Below are 13,630 nucleotides of genomic sequence, written 5' to 3'. Positions count from 1 at the left end.
TCCGCAGAGAGAAGGAGAGAGCTTCACCCACCAGAGGATTGTCACAGCTGCTCTGGGTGGTCTGATCTAACAGCGAGGTGTTCTTAAGAGATTGGCGACTAGATTGTCACCGCATTAGGTAGAGAAACATTTCTCTGATATCGTCCCGGATCCCTATCTTCTGGTAGCCTTTGTAGAGCTAACTACATCCCACCAGAGGATTCTTCACAACGGCTCTGGGTGGCCTGATCTAACAGCGAGGTGTTCTTAAGAGATGGGCGACTAGATTGTCACCGCAGTAGGTAGAGAAACATTTCTCTGAGATCTTCCCGGAACCCTAGCCTCTGTAGAGCTAACTACATCCGACCAGAGGATTCTTCCCAGGTGCGCTGGGTGGTCTGATCTAAGTGCGAGCTAACGTTGTTCTTCAAAGATGGAAGACTAGTTTGCCACCGGACGTATGGACGGCAAACGCATTAGGTAGAGAAAAATTTCTCTGAGATCGTCCCGGACTGCTTTTTCTGACAGCCTCTACACAGGGAGCTGCACCTCACCAGAGGACTTTCATAGCTGCACTGATCTAACTGCGAGTTTCTCTTCAATTCAGAGATGGGCGACTAGTTTGCCACCGGACGTATGGACGGCAAACAAACGGATCAAATAGAAAAGCATTTCTTTGCGATCGTCTCGACAAATGCCTGACACAATGAACTCCTCATTGAGTGACATTTTGTCCAGCTACGACGACGCGCAGGACTTTGAGAACTACAACCACCTCACCAGAAACACCAGCGCTGGATCTGGACTATCAGAGGTGGTGGACACGCCGATCGCCTCCAAAGTAGTCCTCGGTATCATCTACACATCCACCATGATAGTATGTGGCGTGGGGAACCTACTTCTGCTCATAGTCATCGCCACTTACAAGAAGATGCGGACAATCACGAACGCTCTGATAGCAAACCTGGCTCTGTCTGACTTCATACTAGCAGTGGTGTGTATCCCGTTCATCATGGACTACTACATCGTCCGGCCGGACCGCACCTGGGCATACGGGGACGCCTTCTGCGCCGTGGTCAACTACATCCGCATGGCCTCTCTCTACGTCTCCACTAACGCTCTGTTGGTCATTGCTGTAGACAGGTACTGTGTTTTTTTTTCTTCTTCTTCTTTACTGCTTAGCACCATTACTGAGTTGATGAGCAGCATTGACACATGTGGTAGTAACAAGTGATGATAACATATAAACATAGATAAACAAAAGGATTATATGTATATGGAAGAGTACATAGATAATGATTTTGTGACGAGTTTGGTGTGCCCCGTGGTCAACTACACTCGCATGGTGTCTCTCTACGTCTCCACTAACGCTCTGCTGGTCATTGCCGTAGACAGGTACAGTGTTTTATTTATTTTTTCTTCTTCTTCTTCATTACTGCTTAGCACCTTAAGAAGATGAACATGTGGTGGTAACAAATGATGAGAACATATAAACATAGATAAACAAAAGGATTACATGTATATGGAAGAGTACATAGATAATGATTTTGTGACAAGACGAGTTTGGTGTGCCCCGTGGTCAACTACACTAGCATGGTGTCTCTCTACGTCTCAACTAACGCACTGCTGGTCATTGCCGTAGACAGGTACTGTGTTTTTTTCTTCTTCTTCTTCCTTACTGCTTAGCACCTTAAGAAGATGAACATGTGGTGGTAACAAGTGAACATATAAGAACATATGAACATAGGGAAAGAAAAGGATGATATGAATAATGATTTTGTGTGTGCAAGTGACATGACAAGTGAGTTTAGTGTGCCCCGTGGCAACTACACTCGCATGGTGTCTCTCTACGTCTCAACTACTGCACTGCTAGTCATTGCCGTAGACAGGTACTGTGGTTTATGTCTTCCTCTTAGTCTTCTTCCTTACTGGGTAGCCCCATTACTGGGTTGACTATTAGATTACACATGTCTCCTTATGGTTCGTTAGCGCTTCGTTGTTTTTCCATCCGTTCAATCGGTAAGTTAATCTTCTTCTTCAGATAATGCCCGTCTGCCGAAAAATCGGCAATAACTGGTGGCATGTTGTGAGAAAGTGCCTTTCCCAATGGCACAACGTAGGGGCAGGTAGGCAATCGAACCCAGGACCCATGGGTTCCGGGCCAATTGCCCTACCATTACGCCACGTAGAGGAACTCAAAGAGATTTCAGGGCTGTAAAACTGGGTTGTCAAAGTCAATATTCTTTTTCACTTTCTAAACATGTTAAGCAGTAGACAAAATCTAACAAGAGTATTGTACACGTGAGGTTTAGAATCCCATAGCATAAAACTTGCAAAGACAACATAAGTATGCGACTTCCCCATTTTAGCTTAGCTCACATGCAGAGGCCGACACTTCCCAATACATGTCCCCATCTGGGCAAAAATGTCCCCATCCGAAGGGACAAATGCAATCCCAGTGCTTACGCCCAAGCGGGGCTTGGACCGCTACTCTCTAGAACTATAGAATAATTTGGTCTGCGTTGTGGAAAACATCCAAAGAAAAACGCATATTACATCGGAAGCAAGCCTGAAGTCATTTAAGACATTATTCTCCTGTCACTGGGGGCAGGACATACTAGCCAATTTGTGTGTATAATGAATGACGTGGAAACTGTCCTAGTTGCCATGAGACCTGACGTTGTTATGGATGTGTGTCCGTCATACAGCCCTGTTAGTGATATAAAATGTAGCTATTCCTGTAATTTCTATGTAGCAATCAAACGTTTGTACCTTTATCAAGTCGGATAGACTATCCTAGTTGCCATGAGACCTGACGTTGTTATGCATGTGTGTCCGTCATACAGCCCTGTTAGGTATGCAAAATGTAGCTATTCCTGTCATTTTTTTTATTAGAAATTAAGCATTTGTAACCTTGTAAAGTCGGGTTGACGTAGCTAGCCTATTTGCAACTCAAGGTAAGAAGCTTGTCAGCTTGTTTGATGGGTTGTGCAGGCGTAGTTTTCTTGTGACTCAACTCTGCATTTAACGATCGTATGGACGCAAAAGCAGTAACAGACTACAGAGCTATTATACATATATTTCATATTGAATCGCACATTTTTCACTCCACATGACGCTGCAGAAAGTGTTTTAGGCTTTATATCAGCATGGAGATGTTACATTAAAGGATTTGTTTCCATCGTTGAAAAGCGCTTGAAAGCCTATGATTTCATCTCGAACGTCTGTCAGCTTATGAGATACAGAAGGATATTGACAATCGCGTCAATCTTGAACGTGGTACGAATGGGTTCCACCAAACGAACGTTCATCAAGCTTTACGTACCAAAGCTAAGCTCAATGCAAACCTGAACACAAACAGAAATTACAGAAGCCTGTAATCACTTAGATCTACACTTAATCTACATTGCACTCAGTAGAAACAGCAAGTTCATCAAGCTTAACGTACCAAATGTACGTTCAGTGCAAACCTTGCACAAAAACAGATATAACATCAGCCTCTGTAATCACTTAGATCTACTCTTAATTGCACATACGCAAGATACTTAAACCCATACCAAGAAAATGCTTTAACTTGACTGAAATGAAAACAGCTGCCAAGCATGATGAAAGTCAACCTTGCTGACGGAGTTCAACTATACCGACTATCCAGATCCAGGAAGTCAAAAGCTTTAGGATTTGATAACATATTAAGCTGGTGTGTTACACCAAAGGGCGGTTATACCGGCTATACAGATACAGAAGCTGGTGTGTTACACCGAAGGGCGGTTATACCGGCTATACAGATTCAGATACATAAAGCTGGTTGACCTCGACGGGTAGTCCTCGAGGCGAGGCGCAGTGCTTGTTTGATATAGATCTTTTTGACGGTGCAATGCGGCTGTGCCAAGGGTTTACTTTTCTTAAGCTTAAATGTGCGTTGGTTTCCTTAACGTGCAGGGGCTTTACCTTAACACCTTTAACGCGCTCAAATACATGGAAAATGCGGCTTAACGTTACTTCCTAGAAAATGGGGGTCGTCGGGCGGGCAATGGCTCGGTTGAGAGCATCTCATTTCCCGCAGAAGCGCTCAAGGCCAGCAATCACAACATCCTCATTCAACATCGGTGAATAGAAAAAAAAAGAATGTTGGCAAGCTCGATCGCATGCCAAAATGGCTGCGAGTGCAAACTTTGTGGGTCACTACCAGAGTTTAATGACTTGCTGAAAAATAGTAGAAATTGGCCAAATCGATGTGCCAGTGGAGTTATTCTGCCCAGGGAGTACAATTTGCAACTTTTTGCAGTCGCCTTTTGTCCTTGAAGCCCACCATCCGTAGGTTGCAAATTGTACTCCCTGTGGCGGCTAACTACTCCACTGGCACATTACAGTTTATTATAGGATCATATGTCCTGTTTTATAGCTTTCTGTAGTTTATGAAGCCATCGTTATCTTTGTTTAGACTCAGTGGATAAGAAAGAATCGTGAATCATTTTTGTGACCGTTAACAGTGGCACAGTGTGATACGATATAAGTGGGATATAAATTGGTTTAGGTGGTGCGAACGTCACTGTCACCATACAAGCGTCAACATGTCAAAACCACCTTAGCTTTTAGAGCCATTAGCCGTAAGACAATCTTATAACCATGCGTCATATATGGTGTACTCGTCAATAGAGGCAAATACGCTGACGAAAAACAACTCAGCTTTCTCTTTGAACAGGAATCTGTAACGATACGCGTGCACTAGCCGGCCATCTAAGCTATTAATCTTGTCCGGATTATAGTAGGCCATGCAATCTCGTTTGTTGGATCAAGAAGCTCCTTGGTTGGATATTGAGAGCTTTGGAGCAGTTCTCCAGTCTGAAGCTCTGAGAAAGATGTCTGACAGGCATCCAAACATTAAGCAGGTGATCATGAGAAACACTACTGGTGGTGTAAGAAGAAAATCCCAACATCCTATGTTCTACCAACCTGACGAAATTATTTTCGGAATCTTGTCTCTTCTTACAATGGATCACGAAAGGATATATTTCAGGTAAATGTCACGTTTTGTAGAGTGTGCCCTGCATATGTAGCCACAGGTGTTATTTTAGCTATTACGTGATGATGTTAACAGGTACGTCTGCGAATAGCTGCAAACCCAACAGCAAAGTGCTGGGTAAGTCTGATATTGCATAAAACATAAAATGCCCAACGCGACCATTTATTGCTAATGGTGAATCCCACTTGTCATGAAGTGCGACAAAGTCAGACATCTCAGACAGCAGTTAGTGCTTTCCACTCGTCCTGAGAGATTCAGTCACAGTCGATAATTATCTGCTGTCTGGAACAAATGGCTAGTTACAGACCTTATAAGGTCGCGTTTGACTTATTGCCTACTATTTTGGTCGTTTTATTTATCTATTTATTGATCTAAAAACAGTTGGCAGGTAGGCAAAACAGTTGAGTGGTACCTTCGGTTTAGGGCAACTGATTTCCAAGGTAGCCCAACAAAACAAGTTACAGAGGACATAGACAATCAAATAATTAAACTTAGAGATAATAGAGATAACAAAGAGTACAAGTAATCAATCATAAGAAACAAGACATGCTATACATAGGGATATATATCAAAGACTGTATGGATATTAGAAACTACTCCAACGATTGTATAAGTTGATACCTGTCTCATACCAGCCACCCACTTTTGTATTTGGGTAGCCTTATGAAAATGTGGTTGATATGTACTTGCTTAAGTTAGTAAATGCCATACTTTGTACACTGTACAACTGTTGCGCAATAAAGCTATTATTATTATTATTACCAAAAGTAATAGTCAAAATCATAAGGCATAATCATAGTTGTTAGTATTCATCGCCGTACTGACAACCATACGGACGTCACTAGGCTCATGTCAATATGTCAAAACCGCCTTTTAGAGACATTAGCCACGAAGCAATAATCGTATCACTGTGCGTCATATGGAGTGATCCACAATGGGAAGTAAATACGCTACTGTAGAAGCGAACCTGCTTTCACGTTGAGACGGATTACAGTGTAGCGATACGCTTTCTTCCTTCCCAACTCATGGAGATTGTGAGGAACACAAAGAATGGCAAGTTCCAAGCCTTTATATGGTCGTAATGTGCTTGAGATGGATCATTGTGCATTACTGCGGGATGTTCGCCATTGCAATTGTGTGGGAAGAATGACAAGCCACCATCAGTTCTCAAGTAGCATCCACGCCTACTTGATAAGTCTGACAGTTTCCAGGTGTTTGAGTAACTGTGTATTGTGTATCTCATAATAACCTGGATGTCATCGACGAATCTCGCGGATTGTTCCAAAAATTCACGAAAACCAAAAATGCTTGCTGAATGTCTGAAATGTCCAATTTCTTGTTTCCTTGACAGATGACCTATTATTCATGTCGCCTCAGATCCCCTGGGTGTCTGGATGTCCAATTTCTTGTTTTCATTGCAGATACATAGTTGAATGCTAAAGTGTGTCTATATGTCTGACTGTGTGTGTGTGTGTGTGTGTGTGTGTGTGTGTGTGTGTGTGTGCAATATTGATAGATACATTATACAACTTGTCCTAAGTAAAAAAAATCACACATTCTATAATAATCAATATCAAAGGAAGTTCCAACATAAGTTTCAAGATCACAATGTTTGAAACCAATCTCGGAACAATCTTCAGATTTAAAAAAAATATCTTCAGATTCTTTGAAACTATCTTCAGATTCTTTGAAACTATCTTCAGATTCTTTGAAACTATCTTCAGATTTTCTCAGACTTTTGAAAAAATCTTCAGATTCTTTGAAACAATCTTCAGATTTTTTTTATTTTCTTGACGACCCCCGCTGGGTGTTACTATGGTCCGTTTCCATGGTCCGTTACGTTACGTAAGGTTTCCACAAAATATCAACGTTGTAAGTATGAGCTGTAAAGGGCTACAAACATTTGTCCAAAATGCAATATTTTGTCCAAAATTAATCTGTAGGGTGTTAGTAATTATATAAACATATCACCCCAGATCCCCCAGGTGCCAGACATGTCTAATTTCTTATTTTCTTGGCAGATACCTAGAGATCATGTCGCCCCAGATCCCGCTTCTTCCAATGAATGCACGAAACCCAAAAATGCTTCCCGTATGTTTCAAATGTCCGATTTCTTGTTTTCTTGGCAGATACCTGGTGTATCTCATTACCTGGATGTCTAACCTTCATCTTCAAAGAAGAAGGCCAGAGGAATATGTCAAAAGCCGTAGAGAAAAATCACCACGAGTTGGATCAAAAGTGTTAACTTTAAACATGTCAAATTTCTTCCTTTTTTTCAGATACCTGGTGATCATGTCGCCACAGATCCCGCGGATGTCGCCCCGGGTGGTGGCCCTGACCATTCTGGCCGTGTGGGTCATCTCTATGCTCCTGGCCGTGCCAGCTGCGCACTTCTCACAGGCCGTGCCGTATGTCACACAGGGAGGTGCCTTCTGTGGGCAGGTCTGGAAAATACATCACGAGAAAAGGTGGGTGAGAGATAGCGTCAAACTCCTTCCAGAAAAATGATGAATGAATGAAGAAATGAATGAATGAATGAACGAAAGAATGAATGGACATGAGCTTTCTGCGGGCATGTCTGGAAAATACATCACATCAAAAGGTGGGAGTGAGTGAATGAGTGAATGGATGGATGAATGAACGGACGAACAAGTGATGAATGATTGACTGAGTAAATGAATTAGTGGATGAATGAATGGAGGGAAGAATGGATGAATGGCATTTATCGTACGTTAAATGCTCTTACAAGCTAAGTGTAGGTCATGGTGATACAGCAGAAGTAAAATTACTAACAGTAACATAAAAAAAATGTGACATCGATATTTTTTACCTCCATACAGACTTATGTAAACTATTATGTAAGTAAAGGTTCAACTTCTCGCTTCTTAAAAAAGACAGTTGCAATTTGTAAATGTATGAGCACATGGAGCCTAAAATCCGTGGTTAACGTCATCTTCCTCCAAGAGACGATGAAATATTCATTTTCAATTACGCTTCAGTCTGGGGTAAGGCATATCTAACGATGCATGCAAAGGGCCTTCTTGATGTTTCTTCACTGATAGCATATCCTTTCTTTAGTGAAGTCTTTATCTTTGACTGTCATTTGACTGTATTTATTACTAGGTGGGTTATAATAGTTCTTTGGGCACATATATAGGGCATCATGGTAAAGTAAACATTCACAAGTTTCATTTTAACCGTTAAATTTTTAGTACACTGTATTTCGTTTCTTGAAAAGTATCTTTACTCTCTGTGGTTCATTTATTCATTGCAATATACCACATCTGTGGAATGATTAGAGTAAGAGTTGGCTTTTAAAGATGTCTCCTTTTTAAGATGCCCACTTTGAGACGAGAATGTAAGGTTTGATTCATGCACACTAGGAATGACCCCTGTTCTTTTGGACAAGGCTCGTGAACTATTTGTCAACTTCTGAAATGAACTGGTTTTTTTGTTTGTTTGTTTTTGCACAGCTACAAGGCGTACTACTTGTTCATGCTGATATTCGAGTTCATCATCCCAGTGCTGATTATGTGCTTCTGCTACATCCGCATTGGGATGCGAATCTGGTGAGAGAAAACCTCATTGATAAGTTTGTCTTCTCTTAGGAATCTATTTCGTACATCCTGCAGATGCTGCAATGGTAGAAACGAATCTACTTATCAGCTCTAAACTGTAAAAACTGCCATAGCCATATGTTTTTTGTCTTATGTTAAACTTTTATCTTTATAAAGCAATTAGTTTTGCAGTCATGTAGACTCAGGTTGATTTGATTTGTTCATCTTCTGCAGTTTCCTGCAAAGACAGTATGACATTGGCCAGGCAGTATCTATATGCAGTTTAATCTTGTTTCATATAGCCAGGCAGCTACCATTTGCCACCCGACGTTTCGGTACCAGTGCAAAAAATCACGTCAAAAATAAGCTGGGGGCCTAAAACTCTGCTTACCATGTGCACTTCACCATTGCCACAGGTTCCGGACCATCCCCGGGCACCACACCCAGTCACAGCAGGCTAGCGTGCAGAACTCCAAAGAGAAGGTACATGTGATTGAATACAAATATGCTAATGTGGATAGTTTGTGTCAATATTATACAATATTAATTGCCTTATTCAGAATATTTCCAGTTTTGCTGCAGTGAAATCGGATTGGATGCCGTTAATAAAATAAAAATATAGAAATTTGCCCCGTGCTTTATCAATAAACTAAGTACTTATAATAATAATAATAAAATAAAAAAAAATGCCGATGCAAGTTTCGGGCCTAGTCTTGCGCTCTCTCCGTGAACAAGATGGACTGATAGTCATCGAAAATTTGGAGGTCAGTATCTTTACCCTTCAAACTTGTCACTGTTGAAAGAATCTTCTAGTAACAGAAAAAAAATTGAAATGTTCAGGTGATCCGGCTGCTGATCGTGATTGTGGGCCTGTTCATCCTGTGCTGGCTGCCGTACTACGTGTACGCCGTGATCAGGGACTTCTTCCCGTACGTTCTGCAGCTCAACGCGCACAACACCACCATCTACTTCATCGTGGAGGCCATCGGCATCGCTAACAGGTAAATTCCAAGCAGATCTTTCAGTACAAAATACATTAAAAAAAACGCATAAAACACCACCATCTACTTCATCGTGGAGGCCATCGGCATCACTAACAGGTACGGAACGCTGTACAGCGAGTTAAAAAATAGCCTAGACAGTAACCATCCATGCAATAAATCCGAACAGAAACTCTGTTTTTAATTGCGTTGATCTGCAACCATCAAGTCGAAATTTGTACCATCTACTTCATCGTGGAGGCCATCGGCATCGCTAACAGGTACGGAACACTGCAACACCACGAGTTAGTGTTCTAGTCAGGGTCTAGATATATCAGCTAGATATGTCCTCTGTCATGCGTGACAGGAACTTGTGGAGACAGTACATGGTGTCACCTGAAGGATGAACTGAACTGAGATATATCAACTGTTGTTAAACGTTATTTGTGCCATCTACTTCATTGTGGATGGTATCGGCATCGCCAACAGGTACGGAACGCTGTACAGCGAGTTAGAAAATAGCCTAGAGAGTAACCATCCATGCAATAAATCCGAACAGAAACTCTGTTTTTAATTGCGTTGATCTGCAACCATCACGTCGAAATTGTTTAACGTTATTTGTACGATCTACTTCATCGTGGAAGCCATCGGCATCGCTAACAGGTAAACTCCAGCAGATCATTCAGTACAAAATACATGTACATAAAAAACGCCTAAAACACCACCATCTACTTCATCGTGCAGGCCATCGGGATCGCTAACAGGTAAACTCCAGCAGATCTTTCAGTACAAAATACATGTACGGAAACAGGTACGGAACGCTGTACAGCGAGTTAGAAAATAGCCTAGACAGTAACCATCCATGCAATGATTCCATTGATCACCATCACGTCGAAATTGGTGAACGTTAATTGTACCATCTACTTCATCGTTGAGGCCATCGGCATCGCTATAGCTAACAGGTACGGAACACTACAACTCGAGTTAGTGTTCTAGTCAGGGTCTAGATATATCAGCTAGATATGTATGTCCTCTGTCATGCGTGGCAGGAACTTGTGGAGACAGTACATGGTGTCACCTGAAGGATGAACTGAACTGAGATATATCAACTGTTGTTAAACGTTATTTGTGCCATCTACTTCATTGTGGATGGTATCGGCATCGCCAACAGGTACGGGACGCTACAGGGCAGATGCAACTATTAGGTTTGGCCATTGAAGGCTTTAATTAAACACACTAAAACAAGGACTCATAAACATACTTTCCCACATTTCAATCTCAAAAATTCGTCTGCATCGGCATCGCTAAAAGGTACCAAACGCTACACCACAAGTGCAAAACCTTCGTCACATACACTAGTAGCAGAATATGGCCTCCCGAACTTCCCCCAATCATGGTAAGGAGTAGGTAGGGAGTAAGGTCGGCTGTCTTTGGTTGGCGTTCGGCAAGGTTATTTGGCTAATTTTCCAAATGTTAAGCCATCGGCATCGCCGAGGATGACCTCTACTGTAGTCTGAGTTTCAATATTAAATTTCTCGCTACCACACAGTAAGTGTAAAAGTGTGGGGGGCGAAGTTTTATAAATTGTGCTTTTGGTAATTTAAGAGGCCCAGCTCCTCAATGGGCAGGGGCGCTACTCCCTGGCCGCCATTCTGAGTGGGTGGGGTGAGTACCCATAACTGTGATTGAAACCTACAAGTTATTGAGGGCATTGTGTAGAGTCTTAACTTTAACTATGTGGTTCCAGTCTCTAACATTTCTTGAGATGAAAATAATACTGCTACTCCTACTTCTGCAGCATGATCAACACGGTGGTGTACATCGGTATGAACCACAACGCCAGGAAGTTCATGCGCAAGCTGCCCAAGACCTGCTACCAGGTTTGTTTTATAAGTTAACCAGCAATACTAAGCTAATGAAGTCCATAGTATTAAGTATTGTCACTGTGAACCAGTAACGCGTACCTTTAGTGCACAGCGAGCAAGGCATTATAGCCCTGATGAATATGACAGACGATCATTAAAACGTAGCCTCTTGCAAACAAGTGGTTGTGATATTCAATGAGGGCCTGCAAGGGGGGTGGGGGGTAGTGATTACGAATTGTGCAAAATTTTCGCCGCCTATTACGAATTACGTTAAAGTCTCAGAGCTGATTACGACTTTACGATTTGCGGCTAGTGTCCAATTACGAATTACGTTGATTTTTGCGGAGGCTGCCTACGAATTACGAAGTCTAAAACGGCCTGATTACGCCTTACGAAAAAGGGTTTGCAGGCCCTCTTCAATATCATTTAAAATCCTGATAAAATTATTCATGGTTCTATCAGGTGTACAAGAGAAGGCGAGGTCGGTCCGTGGAGCCGTGGAACGACGATCTCCGGTTGGCGGGACCGGGTCTGCCGAACAACAGCAGCAGCAGCCGCCGGGGGCAGCCCAACAGCACGCCGCGGATGGACTTCCGGCTGGCCGACCGCAGGAGGGTGGTCAGACCCACGCAGATGGTCGCTACAATCGCCTAGGCTTCGCTACAATCGCCTAGGCTTCGCTACAATCGCCTAGGCTTCGCTACAATCGCCTAGATGGTTGCTACAATCGCCTGGGCTACACAGAAGGTCGCTACAATCGCCTAGGCTTCAGAGATGGCCGCTACAATCATCTAGATGATCGCTACAATCATCTAGATGGTCGCTACAATCGCCTAGGCTTCGCTACAATCGCCTAGGCTACACAGATGGTCGCTACAATCATCTAGATGGTCGCTACAATCGCCTAGGCTTCGCTACAATCGCCTAGGCTACACAGATGGTCGCTACAATCATATCTAGATGGTCGCTACAATCGCCTAGGCTTCGCTACAATCGCCTAGCCAACACAGATGGTCGCTACAATCATCTAGATGGTCGCTACAATCGCCTAGGCTTCGCTACAATCGCCTAGGCTACACAGATGGCCGCTACAATCATCTAGATGGTAGCGACAGTCGCCTAGGCTACACAGAGGGTCGTCAGAATCGCATAGGCTGCCAAGATGGTCGCTTCGCTACAATCGCCTAGGCTTCGCTACAATTATACTGCAGCAACAAACGCCTTGTCATGGTGCCATTCGGTTAATAATATAAATCACATAGTCGCTGTGGAGTATTTTTTAACAGCAGCATCCAAATGTGCCACATGCAGCAAGCCCTGCTGGGCCAGTTGCTCATGACCGTGCTCTCTGGTGCTAAACAGATGTAAAATGATAACATTCAGCAGAGCTGCTTTAATGCTTAAAAGAGGGAATAAATCCGACGGCCTCCTATAAATTCTATTTTCATTGACAATGATCTTTAGGGAGAGCTATACAGTGTTCACAATGATACAGGTACAATGAATGAGTAAAGGGTAAACATATCGATAGAGTTTTTACTGATGTTACCCATTCCTGCTCTTACCACCTCACCCCCCTCCAAAAAGATATACAGATGTTGACTTGTAATGCTAAATTCAACTACGTTTGTCAATGGGGGCTTGTACATATTGTAACATATATATTGTAAGGTGTAAATGTTTATGAGAAAAGAATTACGTTAGAAACAGAATTCACTAGGCACGTTATAGATGAAATAATGTAAGCAGAGATTTTCAAATCTACATCGTGTAGTAGCTTGCCATCTTCTTGATGATACACCCGTTTCTTGTTTAATGATATCAAAGGTGTGAGAGTGAATGAAAAATATTTTACACAGGCTATTTTATCACGAGGGTAGCAGGGATATGGTATCTCATTCAATGTACCAAGAGGTGTTTGCATACCAACTGATTTTAATATAGCTGAGAATGGAGTTTTTCCAAAGCGCTTTGGATGCAATTCTGTTATCCTCGAGAACATGGGAAAGGTTACTCCAGCTTGGCAGTATATTTGCCACATTCTCTATGATGTTTTGCCACAGAATCTGTGATGTTTTATAAGACAATGTTATAATCAGAAGGAGGAGTGTGCGTTGAGGCCAAAAACATTCAAGAAGAAACAATCAGATTTTGTGAAATTAAGGCCACCAGAATTGCAGATTTCCTGATCGCTTGCGAGTTTTAATAAGATTTCACACAGCGGAG

General features: G+C 42.4%; 1 protein-coding gene across 1 annotated transcript; it reads left to right on the top strand.

Moving 5' to 3' along the window:
* Positions 1-659: 659 nt before the first annotated feature.
* On the top strand, positions 660-12,895 carry LOC109464822 (prokineticin receptor 2-like). The gene is made up of 7 exons (XM_019761896.1): positions 660-1,122; positions 7,282-7,470; positions 8,476-8,571; positions 8,976-9,042; positions 9,400-9,560; positions 11,338-11,419; positions 11,867-12,895. The coding sequence occupies exons 1-7, from the start codon at positions 674-676 to the stop codon at positions 12,056-12,058; spliced, it is 1,236 nt and encodes a 411-aa protein (XP_019617455.1). The 5' UTR covers positions 660-673; the 3' UTR covers positions 12,059-12,895.
* The last annotated feature ends 735 nt before the right edge of the window (positions 12,896-13,630 follow it).

This window comes from Branchiostoma belcheri, unplaced genomic scaffold, assembly GCF_001625305.1.
Source record: "Branchiostoma belcheri isolate BF01 breed outbred unplaced genomic scaffold, Haploidv18h27 scaffold141, whole genome shotgun sequence".
Taxonomy (NCBI): Eukaryota; Metazoa; Chordata; class Leptocardii; order Amphioxiformes; family Branchiostomatidae; genus Branchiostoma; species Branchiostoma belcheri.
This window is presented reverse-complemented; position numbering and strand designations above follow the sequence as displayed.